The sequence below is a fragment of the Columba livia genome, chromosome 16, assembly GCF_036013475.1.
Source record: "Columba livia isolate bColLiv1 breed racing homer chromosome 16, bColLiv1.pat.W.v2, whole genome shotgun sequence".
NCBI lineage: Eukaryota > Metazoa > Chordata > Aves > Columbiformes > Columbidae > Columba > Columba livia.
This window is the reverse complement of record NC_088617.1, coordinates 5866793-5881527: the sequence shown is the minus strand read 5'-3', so window position 1 is coordinate 5881527 and position 14735 is coordinate 5866793. Positions and strand designations below refer to the sequence as shown.

Genomic DNA, 14735 nt, shown 5'->3' with positions numbered 1-14735 from the left:
CTGAGACCTGGCTGCTCCTCGGCGTCCTGCAGAGCAGGCTCAGGGCCGGGCTCAGGACCGGGCTCAGGGCTCAGGGCTGGCGTGTGGGTGCATACAGGGACCTCAGCACCTACTGTCAGGACACCCCCGCTGTGCCCACAGCACAGCCCCAAGCCCCACAATGTGTCTGGGGCAGCCTGGTGATCCCTCTGGCTCTGCTGTTCCCTGGATGGGCTGGTGAGCTCCCACTGTCCTTCTCAGGGGTGGTGCTGGTGCCAGTGCCTGGGAATTGTTTGCTGCCTGTGCTGTTGTGCCACAGGCCCTGTTTCTGGCGGCCACCTCCCCATGCTCTGGGAGAAGATGGGTTCCTTATGCCTGAGCATTCATTCTCTGTGCTGATCGACAGCCTGCGGTCTGGCTGAGCAACCCCAATTGTTCCCAGTGTGCCTGGACAAAGAAGTGCCTAGAGAGATGGCAAGGCTTAGGAGAAGAGGACATGCTAGGAATATTTCCACTGCCTTGGACACCACTAGCTTTTTCTCCCTGTTTGCAAGAATGGGAGGCAGCAGCCCAGTTTCACAGGCAGGGTGGGATCCATCCCTGCCCATCCCAAGCAGGATGGGTATGGGAGAAGCTGGTCCCGAGGCAGGCGGAGGGTTGGTCCTGGGGCGCGTGTCCTCGGCAGCGGCTCGGTGCTGCACCGAGCGTGGTACTCGCCAGGCTGCTCCTGAGAAGGGAGGCAAACGCCAAGGGCATCTCCACGGAGCATGAGCCAGGGGAGCCCCTGGTAGCCGCATGCACCCTTTGTGTCCCTGTCTCTAGGGATGGTGTGGCACTGCAGCGTGGTGGCATTGCCCTGGGCTCAGGACTGCTGCTCTCAGGCAGACAGAGCAATTTTGGGAGCTGTTTTGCAGCTGGTAATTTTTCTCAGTGACAGACTGCATGCTGCAGGGCCCCAAAAGCTGGAGGAACCGGGGAGGGGAATGGCATGGGGTGAGCAGGGGCAGGCCCGGCTCAGCAGCCACGCTGCTCTGGGCAGGATTGATACCGGCATGGAGGCAGCGGCTTCTCCTTTCCCCAGGGCTGGTGTTCACAACGCTGCATCCTCGCTGCTTTGCATGACCTGGGGCTGGTTCTTCTCCCCAGCTCCTCACCTGCCGTGGCTCGTTCCCAGCTGTGGGACAACCCTGAGATTTGTTGCCCTATTTTGCAAACAGGAGAGCTGGTACAGGGATAAAACTCAAGCTCTCCAAGCCCTGGGCATGAAGCAGCTCCCGGCAAGGTCTGAGAAAGCAGGGGATTCCTGCCGGAGCTCTGCCGGCTCCCGTGACCTGCCCAAGGTCAGGCAGCGCAGGCAGCGAGCCCCGGCTCCTTCCTTCCCGTCGGCCCATGGGCTCAGGGTGGAAGCAGAGCCTGTGTCTGCTCCAGCACCGCGAGCAGGGGGAGGGCGGCAGGCTCCAGCCCGGCTTTTGTTCTCAGGGCTCGGAGAGCTCCTTTGCACGTGAAGAGAATGGCATCGGCACTTGCAGCCGGGAGAAGATCCCACATCCAAAAACATCCTGTCTCTTTCAGTCATTAGCATCTGCCACAGCTGAGAATCACAACCGCATTGAGTTGGTGCTGGGAAGCGACAGATCCCACGGACACAGCCCCTGTCTGCTCCCACACAGCTTTGCAGGCGCCTGGCAGGGATGTGGGGGGTGTTGGGATGCACAGGGCCCGTCACAGCCTGGGGACTGCTCTGCCATGTCCCCTGGGCTCGGGAGGGGCTGCCCACCAGCCAGGGCTGCAATAAGATGGTCCCCTGAGGTTGCAGAAGGTTCCCACTGGGGTGAGCAGGACTGCTCGAGCATCTGAGCATGCGGGGGGGACTGCACTGCAGCTTCTGCAGGGCTGAGCTCCCTGTGCTGGGGCTGCACTGCAGCTGGGAGGCCTGTGTGTGTCCCCCCCACAGCAGGGCTTGGGCAGGAACGGGGTCTTGCAGCACGGCCGCCTCCAGAGGAAACGGGCTGAGAAACCCCCGGGAGGCAAACCACTGCGGGAGCACAGGCGGCTTCACCCCAAGCTGTCGGAGGCCCCCGCTTCCCCCGCGTGCTGTCCCGCGGAGATTAGCTCTCAGCTGGTTGGGCTTGACGGGAAGAGGCCGCGTGTGCCGAGCACGGCGGGGCCACCCGGAAGCCGGGGTGAAACGGGCACCGCGGCAGCCCCAGCCCTCCCACCGTGCCCCACTGCCCGCTCAGCCCCCCAGTGCAGGGGTCCGGCCCTTCACTGTTGCTCCATGTGCTGGCAGCCATGTGGCAAAGCCAGGGCTGTGTGGCGCAGGAAAGGCACAGCTGCCGCGCTGCATCTCCCAGCACCATACTTGCCCCTGCCCAGCCCGGTTGGGGCGGTGGCCTGGTTACCCCGCGGTCCGTGTCACCCCGTGTTGGTGCTGCCGGAGCCGGCGCCCTCCCCACAGCCCTTCCCGCCGCAGCTGCCAGCTCGGCTCACACTCAGCCAAGTGCGCGGGATGAAAGGGGGTTCCTGGGAGCGCTGGTGGCAGCACGAAGGTCACGCCGTGTCCCAGCGGCACTCTCTGATGCTGCTGCCCAGAGCTGCCCGTGGGGGTTGTGGAGCAGCATGGGGTGACCCCTGCGCTGGGGTCAGTGGCCCGTGGCCAGCGGCAGCCCCAGTGGCTTCAGCCCAGCGGGCAGGGGGAGGAGCCGGGGAGCGGATTCCTGACCCACAGCCCAGCCTGGCATCTTCTCCGGCATCGCCGTGCGGCAACTCCTGCCATAACCGGATTGGGCTGAATCGTGCGGCCCCGGCACCGGGAGGGTGAGGAGAAATAATAGTAGTGGGCAGCAGAAAAAGTAAAGCAAAAAAATTCCTTTTGTCTTGAGAAAGTGGCTCTTCAGACCTTTTCTTCTTCCCTGAAACAGCTTTTTCTGCCACCCGAAAGGAGATGGAATATTTTAAAGGGTGTTATTTCAGAGGATTTAAAAAAAATTTACCGTAATCATGTGACAAAGGTTGAAATTCTTGTGAACGGCCTGATACACGGGAAAATAAATATGCAAATACTGTCAGTGGGTTTGCCAGCAGGATTCCCCGAGCTGCTTCCTAAACGCATAGTTCAGTCTATACGAGTTATTGGTTCTACTTGCTCATGCAGGACCACACGAAATGCAGTGCATAAAATCGCTGGGTTTTCTGCAGGCTGAAAACCTGTGGGTAGAGCTGTGACTTGCGGGGAGCTTTGCCGACACCATTCTCATAGAAACCGTCTTGTTTGTGGCTTTAACTGGAAGCAGATGCACAGCCAGGGCCTGTGGTGCTTCTCGTCCCGCTGCACACTTGCAGGATGCCCCAGGACAGTGAATTACTGCAGGCGTGGGCTGCAAGTAGAGGGGATTTCACTGGTCCCAGCTTATTCCCACCACCGTGACCGTTGAGTGTGTCAGGGATACGGATGTGCCTCGGCAAACTGCGGCGGTGGAAGGAATGTGCTGTAAGAGGGAGATTCTTTCGGCTTTGTGCCTGCAAGGAAGCTACAGCAAGCTGGGGCTGCACCAGACAGTTAAATCCTCCAGCATGCGGGAACCTCCGTGCACGTAACACCTCCCACTGCCCCGTGTGGGGTTGGGGCACCCCTCTGCTCCCCAACACAGAGCTCAACCTCACCACTACACAACCCAGGAGCTCACAGCACCTGGTGGCGTTTGGATGTGTGTGCAGAGGGAAACAGGCTGGATCTGCCTGTGCCAGGTCACAACCTGCACATCGAGGAGCTGCCCTAGAGCCCAGCACACACACCAGATCGATCCCATCACCCGAAATGTTTTTTCCCCCCTTTGCATGGAGACAGATGTTTGGTTGTTTATGATTTAAAATCATCTATTTATACCACTGAGATACTTTTCCATCACGAAGCACGAGTGGGAAAGATGTGATCAATCCACTGCTGGATACAAGCAAAGCAAGAGGCATGGAAGTGAGCATCAAGGGGTCACTGGGTTCGATGCTCTCCCTGCTTCCCTTGTCCTCTCTGCTTAATCCTTCCAAGTTTGAAAATGATTCTTTATTTCTGTTTCTTTTTCTCAAAACATCAAATTCTGATATAAATGGAGCAGGACGGGAATGGGTTTATTTCTTTGCGATTTCAATACAAGTATCCACATATTTCTGACCATTTCTCATAATAGTGTAAAAAGAAAAATAGATTAATGGATTTGCAGCTGCTTTGAAACACTTGTTTGGGGTTCTGCAGGATTGATGGGTCCTTCTGGGCCATGACACCACTGCTGGTTGCATGGCGTTGTCTTCACTTATCAGGGTATTGGTCAGCTGGGAAAGCGCAGATCGGCAGCCCCACACCGAGAAATTAAACATCCTGGACACATGTCAAGTCAGGCCTGTGCAGTTTCAGCTGAAGCTTTCCAGACTGGTTTTGACCCGTTCCATTTCATGCAGAAAACTGTAGAACTGGGGCAAAGTTAACTCTGCAACAAAAAAAAAAAGGCATCGAGTCTTAGATTTCAGGTTACACTTCCAACATTGGAGAAGCTGCACTGCTGCTGCCCCAGAGCAACGCATGATCACCCACGCCAGGCAGGACTGGACACTGGGACCCATGGCAGCTGTTTCTTTACACTGTGTGGGGTTCCAGGCCAGGATTCCCCAAGCAGCAATCCAGCACTTGGGAATTATTTACTTTCTTCCTCTGCCATGCTGCTCTGACCGCGTTTCACGGCTCCGTGGCATATCTGTATTTACTTATGGCCAGCAGTCAGTGTTTCCAAATGCTTCAGAGTGAGTGTGGCAGGGAGAGGCCAGGGCAGGGCCAGCCCCAGCACCCACCAGCGATGCTCCGGCACCCACCAGCGATGCTCCGGCACCCACCAGCGATGCTCCGGCAGCGACTGATGCTGGGTCCAGCCCAAAGCTCTCCCACCTCCAGCAGCACCCTGGAGCTGAGAGCTGCTGTTTCGCTTCCACATGCTCCCGTGTTTGCTGCATTTCCAGAACTGTTAACTCACCTATGTACACGTTTTCCATTTGGGTCCCTTTTTTAATCACCAGCTTCAGCTTGGGGGAAGAAAAAGAAATATTTTAATTGAGAGGCCTGTGTTCTGAGCACTGTGGGAAGAGAGGAGTCTGCAGCGAGTTTCAGACAGGCAGACTGCTGGGAAGCACAGACATCCCTGACAGGCTTTCCGGTAAGTGTTAACTGTAGGAATAGATTCCCTGGGCATTGGGATGACCTCTGGAAGTCCTTATAAATGGTCACATTCCCCCTCCCTCAGGTAGTGTGACCTTTGCTGGGGTGAGCTTTATGAACAGCTCTTCAGAGCGGGCAACACTGCTGTGATACACGATGTCTTCAGAAGAGAAACAAGCGGCAGTGTCCCTGCTATCAGCTGACAGCGGCACAGGGCAGACTGCAGCGGATGCCCTATTGCAGAGCTTTTTCCCAGCAGATCGAGCTTTCTGCCAGCTCCGCTCCCAGGTGGGACTTCCTTGTGCCCGCCCATAGCTTGTTCCTTAACTGCACTACAACCTGAACCCTCTGATGTAGGAGATTTACCTGTAAGAAAATACTTCCCACTTTTTCCAGTTCACTGCTCCCAGCAGTCACTGTGAGTCAGAAAGAAGGGAGATGATCTGTTAGCTAAACTGTGAAATGAAAAGTTACTTAGCTGTGAGAGGCTGCTGGGTTTCCCAGCCCATTCGGTTTGTGGTTTAGCTGTATTACCTCCAAACTTCCACTCCATATCTATCAGCTGGTTAATCATCAGCGTCTGCCCAACAGCCAGGCGTGTCAGGGTGGGGGAATTCACCTTCCACTGCAAGAGACACACGAGCAATCAGTTCAGAGAGGCCCCTGTAACTTCAACAGAAGTCAGAAATGAGGCAGACTGATGGCAGAAGCCCAAAGTGGAGCGTGCAGAGGGGCAGACTAATGCAGTCACGAGGGCGTGCAAAAATGTTGGAGTCCTGCTAGGATTTCCATCTGCCTTGTCACTTCTGCAAATGGAACTCACTGGTTTTGTTTTAACACTGGTTCAGTGTAACAATATCTGTGCAACAAGGCATGTGTTTGTGTAACTGCATGACCCCAGGGCCCAAAGCATGCAAAGTGGGAAGACAAGCAGCGACAGCCACACAGAAGTGCAGGAATCGAGACACCGATGAGGCAGCAGCCACGGCAAACCAGAAGTATCATTGGACAAAGTGCTTCTTGTCATTTATCCAAGGATCTTCAGTTCAAAATTCTGATCTGGGTTTGAAGAAAATACCCAAAGTGCTGACACACCTCAGTATTGCAGCGGAGTTTTACAAGTTCCCCCTCAGAGACTGTCATTTGTTAGTTTAAAAACAAGCAAAAGTGTATTAATACCTGTTCTGCAAAATAACTGGCTTTCTCTTCACTGAGGCCTGTAGGAGAAACCATATGAGATTACTATATGTGATAAATATTAATTATCTTTTATTTAGTGAAAGTCAGGTGACCTACCTAGAGCAATAAAATCTGCTCTGACTTGTTCGGAAGACAAATTCCTCTTCAGGGCACCTGAATAAACAATCCAAAAAAGAAAAATCACTTTTTACTGAGTCAAAGCAATCTTTAGTCAAATAAATAGAGGGCTGGAGACCCTGCAACAGAAGGCCTCAGTTCTTGGGCTGTGTCTTGAAACAAACCACAGCTCCTCAAGATAGGAAATACAGTTGTGCTGCCACCAGGATCTCTGTGGATGCCCAGTGCTTTAAAAGTCAGGGCTCTGGGAGTGCCCGAGAGAGGCAGGGATTTCATTGCAGGTATCCATGGAAACCACAGCAGTGGTTGTGTTTTGAAGCTGCTGCTTCCTCTCCTATAGAAGCTTTGCTTGTTAAAGGAGAACTGTTAAGGCTGGCAGGCTTCTAATTTGACCTACCTGCTGTGTTTTGGATTGCGGGTGTGAACCTGTGCGTATAACACTTTCCCCTGCTGCGCCTGCCTCCTTTGTTCTGGGGCACTGGCAGCACATGGACGTTTACAAGGATCTGCTCTCTGAAGCCAAAAGCAGGAATCTCATAAATTCAGAGACTGCCAGTCCCACGTGGCTTTCCGCCTGGGTAGCACACGGGAAAGTTATCTGCTGTAATCGGGGCCAATACTGCCTGTGGCATCCCAGGGCTGAGGAAAAGTTACAGCGGGACGGGAGCCGGCGCACAAGGAAACAACGGGACTGAGCGCAGCTAGGCCAGAATTGGGATGGGAGAAAACGCCAATTCCATGTTAAATACCCTCAAGGCAGCTGTAGGAAAGGAAATTATTCATTGCTACTCCTGAACAGAAGGAATGTCTTGAAGCAGTAGAATAAAAATATAGAGCAAATGCAGGAACCAGTTGTGCGCAGCTTCACTGCTGTGAAGAAAGGTACAGGAACCCCAGGACTGAAGGGGATAGCAAGGGACTGTTAATAATGAGCAGGATCAAGGGGAGGGATGGGCAGTGGAGGTGACTGATGTGTTACCATGTCAAACGGCAGGCACACCATCACAGTAATCTCATAAAGTGCTGGAGTCTGGGGTATTGAGGGGAGACCCCTGCCCTCCTATTTATGAATGAGAAACTGCTGGACACATCAGTGTGTTTCTGAAACGACTGCAAGGACAGACACGTCCCTTACCCGGCCTAGAACTACGCCGGTGCCCAGCCCACTCTAGCAGGGTTTGCATGCTGCCTTCTCTGCCTCAAACAGCAAAACTCCTTGTAGGAATTACAGTACTGGGTCACTGGGATGGAAGTTCCTACAAAGACTTAGTGCCAACACAGGGTCTGGCAAAATGGATTTACAGCTGCAAGTTAAACTGAGCACTGACACAGTGTTGTGCTTGCATTTAATGCATAAATATTTAAGTGAGTTTAGTCAAGCCTGTGAAATGTGTGTGCAGGCAGGGTGTAAAGAATACAAAGGCTGAGTCACCAGAGGTATTTCAACAGGAGAAATTTTGATTCTTAGATGCTAAGCCATTTGTTAGCCACCATTAGCACTTATTGTGCAGACCAAGTGCACTGTGCTTCTGGAGACACACTCCAGGCACGGATACAATAGAGTGGCCTCGGGGTAGCATTTGCAAATGTATCACTTACCGTTGGGTACCAGAAGAATACTTTTGACAATGTTTTTCAGGGGGCCCAAGCTGATTTTATTCATGGTAGCAAAGTCTGAGAGCTGAGTCAGAAACCTTTCTACCTGTCAAGAGAAAGAGCGGCAACACAATCTTATCTCCGCATGTTTATCACCAGAGAGCCGCATTCACAGCTTCTCCTTGTTTCGTGCACTGTCTTACCTCCTTGGGCTCTGCCAGGAAGCGGAAGAGCAGCTCCGTCAGTGCTGAGAATTGCTGTGAAGAAGCAGGACAGTGTCAGGGGGTCGGGCATCAGCACGTGCCCCTTCTCAGCACCTGGCCAGCCCATCACCACCATCACGACATGTTACACCACCACGTTATACCACCCTGAGGCAGCTCCACCTGCCCCAGCACATCGGTCCCCTGCTGGGTGCTGGTGAGGTACCCCAGTCCTTGGCTTTACGAGATGCCTGTGGATGGGATTTCCTCATGGATGTTCTTCAGAACTCTCAAAGGGTTTGTGCAGCTGGTAGCTGGCACTGCACAGGGCTTTTGTGACTCTCGGCTAATCGGAAGCTGCTGTTCTATCCTGTGTAATCCAAAAACTGTGAGTGGGAAAAGACGCAAATATCTATTCTCGTGTTTCACAAGCCCCAGACGGTAACCAGACCAACTTGAGAAAGGAAAAGAACTGGTTAAAGGTCTCGTTGCTGGTTTTGGTTTTCTAAGCTGCCCATGGGGTGTCGGTGACCTGGCACAGGTGTGTGCCGCCGGCCGGGACGGGAGGCTGCTGGGGTGGCAATCGCAACCCGAGCGCTGCACAGTCCCAGTGAGGCGACAGTGCTCGGCAGGACCTACAGCCCGTGACCGGGCCCCTCCAGCGCCCTGAGTGCCCTGCGGCCCGAAAACAGGCTCCGTGGGTGCGGGGCTGCGCCGCCGAGAACGGGCCCTGCCCAGACACCAGAAAATGCCGTTCCCGTCCAGAACGGGCTGAGACCCGGCGGGACTCTGGCACCGGTGCCTGGGGGCCTGACCGGGGCTGCTCTGGGGGTGCAGGGCCTGTCCAGGCCCGCTGCCGGGGCTGCTCCGGAGCTGCGGGGCCGATCGGGGCTGCTGGGGCCCGGCAGCCCGGTGGCTGCGGCTGCCCTGTAGCCCCGCGGGACCCCGGGCCGGGGCCGCTCCCGCCGCCGCGCCCTCCCCTGGCCCGGCCCGGCCCACCTGGGCGCTGAGCTGGTTGAGGTTCTGCATGTCTCCGCTCACCGCCTCCGGCACCGGCTCGCGGGTGAAGTTGAGCAGCCCCATGGCGGCCGCGGCTCCGCCCGCCCCGCCCGGCGCCGCCGCCTCAGCCTGAGCATTGGCGGCCGCACTTTCCGCACGGCCGCAGTCCCGGGATCGGGGCGGCTGACGGCAGCGGGGCTCCCCCCGCCCGCCGGCCCCTGCTCGGCCCGGCCGTGGCGCAGCCCGGGTGGCCCCTCGGGCCCTGCAGCGGTGCCGGCGGAGCCGCGGGCGGCTGGCGGGACGGGGGGCCAGCGGCCGGTCGCCCACTCCGGGCTCACAGCAGCGCTAGCCAGCCTTAGAGAACAATTGCTGTTCGCGGGAAGGTTTAGGACGGCCCCTTGCTTCCCTGGCCAAAACGAGCCGGTAGAACCCAAATTAGAGCTGCTGTACACACATGTGTTTGTGCCAATGAATGTTTACTCTTCATTCCACCAAGGTCTCCATCCCAGAGATGTGCAGCCACATGTGTGATTTCATGCACTTGATCACTTCCATGGAAAGTGAATCGTGTGGTTGCTGGTGAGCGCGGAGCCCGAACTGCAGGCGAAGAGCGAGAGCTGTGCGGGTTCAACTTCACCTGGAGCTGGAGGTCTGACAGCTCAACAGTGCAAGTTGTTGTTCTGTACAAAAAAACTCAAATAAATTATTTTAAAGCCATAGTTTATAGGGTGATTTTTTTTTTTCCCCCGTGAAAGTTCCTCTTAGAACCCAAAACTCAGGTGTGATTTTCCCCCTCCAGCTGCCGGTCCAGCACTGCACACGGCTGAGCCTGGATGGGCTGGTCTTGGTGACGGGTCCTGGGACAGAGCGGGTCCTGGGGAGCACAGGTCACCTCCTGCTGCTGGTCCCCAGGGGATGGACGGGCAGAGGAAGGTGAAGAGGCAGCTCAGCCGGTGAGAACGTGTCTACAAGTGAAAGGGGTCAGGGTTTCACAGGGGGATTGTCACCTGGATCACACCATAACCCAGAGGTCTTTGATTCAGAGACACGTAGGAGGCCAGGTGAGTTCTGAAATTGCCTCCTCGCTGCTGTTAAGCGGGCTCGTTTCTATCTGTGCTTGGGAGGAAGGTCTTGCTCCAGAAAACTGGATGGATTCCCACAGAGGACAATGGAGCTGATGCTTAAAGCCTCCCTTGCCTTAAGCTGCTATTTTGCAGCTTTCCAAGAGCAGGGAAATCAGCTCTCCAGCAGTTCTTTCCCTATCAGCTCTCCAGCAGTTATTTCACTGTCAGTGTGAATGGGTCTGTTCCATTTTGTCTGGGAAGGTGTTCGCTGGCTGCCTGGGCAGAGGGACAGCAGATAAAAGCCTTTGTGGAAGGTAAAACTGTGGCAGCCCACAAGGCTTCTGTTTTATTACTGACACTTTCAATTGCAAATGAGAGTGTAAGAAATGTTATAGTGCCTTTCATTGTGAAGATATGCCAGTAGTGGTTTATAAACAGGGATTTAAGCAGCAAAGTGCCACTAATGATGAGGAGTTAAAGAGATATTTACTGGTGGTCTGGCTGGAAATAGCATTCGGCTTCCTTTCCTTTTCCCTCTCCCTCCCAGCCCAACGCAGAGATTTTGTCTTTCATGCTCACAGGGTGGAAATGGGCACCTCGACTGGACAGGATAGTTGGGGGGAGAAAAATTGCATGTGGGGCTGATTGCACAATTTGACCCTAAATATTGAGGACACCTTAAAACAAGGTGCAGATTTTTCACACTGGAACAATTTATCAGGTTCTGTGGTCAACCGGTTGTATTAGCATGTTTAAAACCACAGTATATGCTTGTCTCTAAAAAACAGTTAATCTTAACTAAAATTAATTCAGGGAGATGTATGGACTGGTAGTGTGGGATGCCAGTGTGTGTGAACTTGATATTCCTGGACTTAAAATGTTGCATACAGCACTATGTACATTTTCCTAAGTGCAGTTAATAATTGCAATAATGATTGCACACTGTCAGAACCACCAAAATTAATTGGCCTATACTGTGTGGCTGGAAAACTGAAACAAGGAAAGAGGCAATCCTCTGTCTGGTCTGTGTGCAGGATTAACCGTGCAGGAGCAACCTGGGACTGATTTTCACTTCCCTGTGTCTTTGTAGGGTGATGCTTGGGGACTTGTTTGAGGTTGGTCTCAGCACATGTGTGTGAGCACACGGGAGCTACAGCAGGAGGGAGAAGCCAAACTGCTAAAACTATTTCCCAGACAGCAAACCAAATTCTTGGGGAAAGCTGAGTGACAGGATCCAAGAAGAGGAGCTGAGGCTGAGGTACGTGCTCATAACATCCTGTTCAAACAATCAGCAGGAAACTGGGCATCCTGGGCTGCCGGTGTGGCTGCAGCGTGGCATCCCCGTGCCACCAACACCACTGCGGCACTGGCAGCTCTGCAGCGGGCGGCAGGCTTGGTTCGGCCAGCGCTCAGCTTTGGAAAGGGTTTGCTCCTGGGATTTACAGGTTGCCGGATTGGTCACAGGGGTGCCAGGCAGAGGAGGGTCCCCAGCTCCCGCAGAGCCCCCAGGGCAGAGCCCCCAAGGAGCCATCAGCCCCTGGGCCAGGCCTTTCTCATGCAGAATGTGTAACTGATGGACTCATCAGAGCTGGGGACACGCTGAGGACAACAGTTCGGTTTTAGAGATATGCGTCCCTGTGCACCTCAAGTACGGGAGTAAAAGCAGCAGCAAAAAGCAATGGGGGGAACATGTCATACACAGGTAAACAGGGTATTAAAAACGGTGAGCCAGAGGGTCAGCACACCCCACTTCAGATGCATTTTTCAGCTTCATTTCAGTTTGAAAAGCTTCCTCAGCACTTGGAGAGTGTTACCTGAGGAAGAGTCCTTATTATATATTCCCAAGAGATCAAATCCTGGGGTGTCATCGACCTTTTCTCTGATGCCACTTTCTATGCAAAGCTCTCAAACCCTCTCCCAAGAGAGGCTGATACCAGTGAGATCTTTGAGGTCAGGATTTGGTTTCCCCTGCAGTTTAATGCCCCTTCCTCGCTCGGCACTGTTTGCTCCCAGGTTGTTGCTGCAGGAGCAGACGATTGCAAACGCTGCAAGCAGAGGTTGCGGTGGGGCTGAAAGCAGAACTGTGGGGCTCTGGGACACTCCTGCCTTGTGACCGTCCTGTGCCTGGGCTGCCACCCACAGCGGGGGACAGTCCCTTACCGGGAGGGCTCTGCTGGCAGCCACCCCGGGAGCAGCGTTTCTCCTGATAAAGTGTATATGCTCAGGAGGGCGGTTTGGGGAGGCCTCATCACTTCAGATTAGGCTGTAGCAGACGTATCCTGTTTTCTAGGAAAAAGAGGATTTTGTGGCTAGCTTTGTTAGAGAGGCATTGAAGATTTTTCTTTGTGTGCCTTTGCGTTTGAAGTTTACACACTGGTAGGTGCAGACTTGTGGGATGTTCTGGTTACACAGATGACATTTATTTTTAACTTCATTTTTATTAGGGGGTTGTAATATATGGTCCTGGCCAGCCCACAGGAAGGGCTAAAAACTTCGTGTAGGAGGGACAACGCTTCCTAGCTCCATGTAAACAGTGATTCCCCCCTGATGGGAAAAGCCAGCCCAGCTGCAGGGGGCTGGAGGCTCTGTTCCCACATGTGGCAGCAGGATGGGGTGTCCCCGCAGTGGAGACAGACCTTGCTCTGCATAGCCAGAGCGCAGGCACTGTGCTGCTGGGCGGCACAGCTCTGTCCTGAGCTCAGGCGAGATGCCGAGGGCAGGAGAGCTGCTCTGGGGAGCGGTGGTGAGGAGCAGCTGGGCACTGGGACCTGCCATGGAGCTGACGGAGCTGGTGGAGCTGGTGGAGAGGTGGAGAGGTGGGCAGCCAGCGCCGAGGCTGGGGCAGGGGGTCAGGACATGGAGCTGCTCATGAAGCAGGAGGACACATCCCACGGGAGATGCACCAAAGGGGTCTTGCAGTGAAGACTGCCAGGCAGTGAAAATGGTTATTGCGGGCTGGAAAGAGCCACTGTGCTGTGTGTACAGTGACACGGGAAACCCCAGTGCTTGAACTCATCAGAGACGTTGCTGCTGGCTCCAGCAAAGGGAAAAGTTCCTCCTGCTCCCTGCTCCAGGGTGGCTGGGAGAGCTCACAACTGTCTGAGGTGATTTAACATTGCTGGTGCTTCTCCATCCCTGCTGGAAGACTGAACAAGCACTGAGCTGGGGCCTGGCAATCTGGGACCCACAGGTCCAGAGATCTGAGGGTTGCACTGCTGACGGCTGTAGGCAATGACACATATTTGCTCAATGGCTTTATTTGTTTAGGATCTCCAGGCACGGTGCTTACGAAACATGGAGCAGGTTCTGGCTCAAACACTTGGGTGCAAAGCAAGAGGCAGTGGTGATGGGGGCCAGAGCATAGCTCTGGGCGGGGGACAGCGTTGGTTTGCCTGACCAGGATGGCAAAAGAGAGTTTTAGGGAGAGATTTGAAGTGAGAGAATAAGGTGGACAGAGAGGAGCTGGGCCTGGTGCCATAACCTGAGGACACTGCAGAGAAGGCAACTGCTGAGCAGCTTTTGGTGAGGAGGAGGATTCAAGGTGGGGAGTGCCAAGTTGCGTGTGGAAGGGCCGGCACAGTCCCTGGGAAGCATTAAATGTGGAAGATGAGGAGTCACTTCTGATGTGAATTGATGTTGCCAGTCCTGCCTGACTGTTGTGATGGTGACAGAGTGGCTTTTGCAGTGGGTCAGTCACCAGCCCCATGGATTTGAAATAATGGCCGAAGGTGGCTGGCCAGGCATGGAAATGGCTTTTCTGGCCGGGGTGATTTCTGGCTGAAGCGCTGGGCAGCCCAGCTGTGCTGCCCATGGGAGTTGCTCTGTCACGGGAGGGATGTGTCCGTGGCACAGTCTGCAGGGGACGTGCAGACCTGGCTGTGCTCCCCGGCTTTTTGCTGCCACTTCAGCAATGGAGTGGAGGAGCTTTGTCCCCAGGGCCATGTCCCATAGTGCTGCAGAACGTGGGGCTGCCAGGGAGCGGTGCTGGGGTTGCTCTGGCAGAGCCTGGCAGAGGCTTGCAGAGGCTGCTGGCTGTAAACCCTGGTTCAGTGGGAGCAGCCGAGAGCCTGACACAAGGTACCAGGAATGCCTGTCAGGAGCCTAAATACAAACTCCTCTTTAAAGGTCCATGTTTTACCCATGAGATGACATAGAAAATCTTGTGACTGTTAAGAAATAAACTTGCAGCATCTCTCTGTGGTTGTGTATAGCAGAGATGGGCAAGAGGGTCAGGGCTTGGCTCATAATCTGGCCACAGCTGCTTTGTTTGGTACCAGGCCTTTTTCACAACCAGTATGCAGAGTGTGCTCTCCTGAATTAAATGATAACTGAGGGGAAGAGACAGAAAGAGGCGTTTCAGCTGGGCGGGAGATTGAT

General features: G+C 54.5%; 1 protein-coding gene across 1 annotated transcript; it reads right to left on the bottom strand.

Annotated features, from left to right (window-relative positions):
- Positions 1-4079: 4079 nt before the first annotated feature.
- On the bottom strand, positions 4080-9553 carry COMMD7 (COMM domain containing 7). The gene is made up of 9 exons (XM_065032121.1): positions 9295-9553; positions 8296-8349; positions 8096-8198; positions 6476-6532; positions 6359-6396; positions 5714-5804; positions 5546-5595; positions 4998-5046; positions 4080-4460 (listed from the first exon to the last, which is right to left on the bottom strand). The coding sequence occupies exons 1-9, from the start codon at positions 9376-9378 to the stop codon at positions 4384-4386; spliced, it is 603 nt and encodes a 200-aa protein (XP_064888193.1). The 5' UTR covers positions 9379-9553; the 3' UTR covers positions 4080-4383.
- Between the last annotated feature and the right edge of the window lie 5182 nt (positions 9554-14735).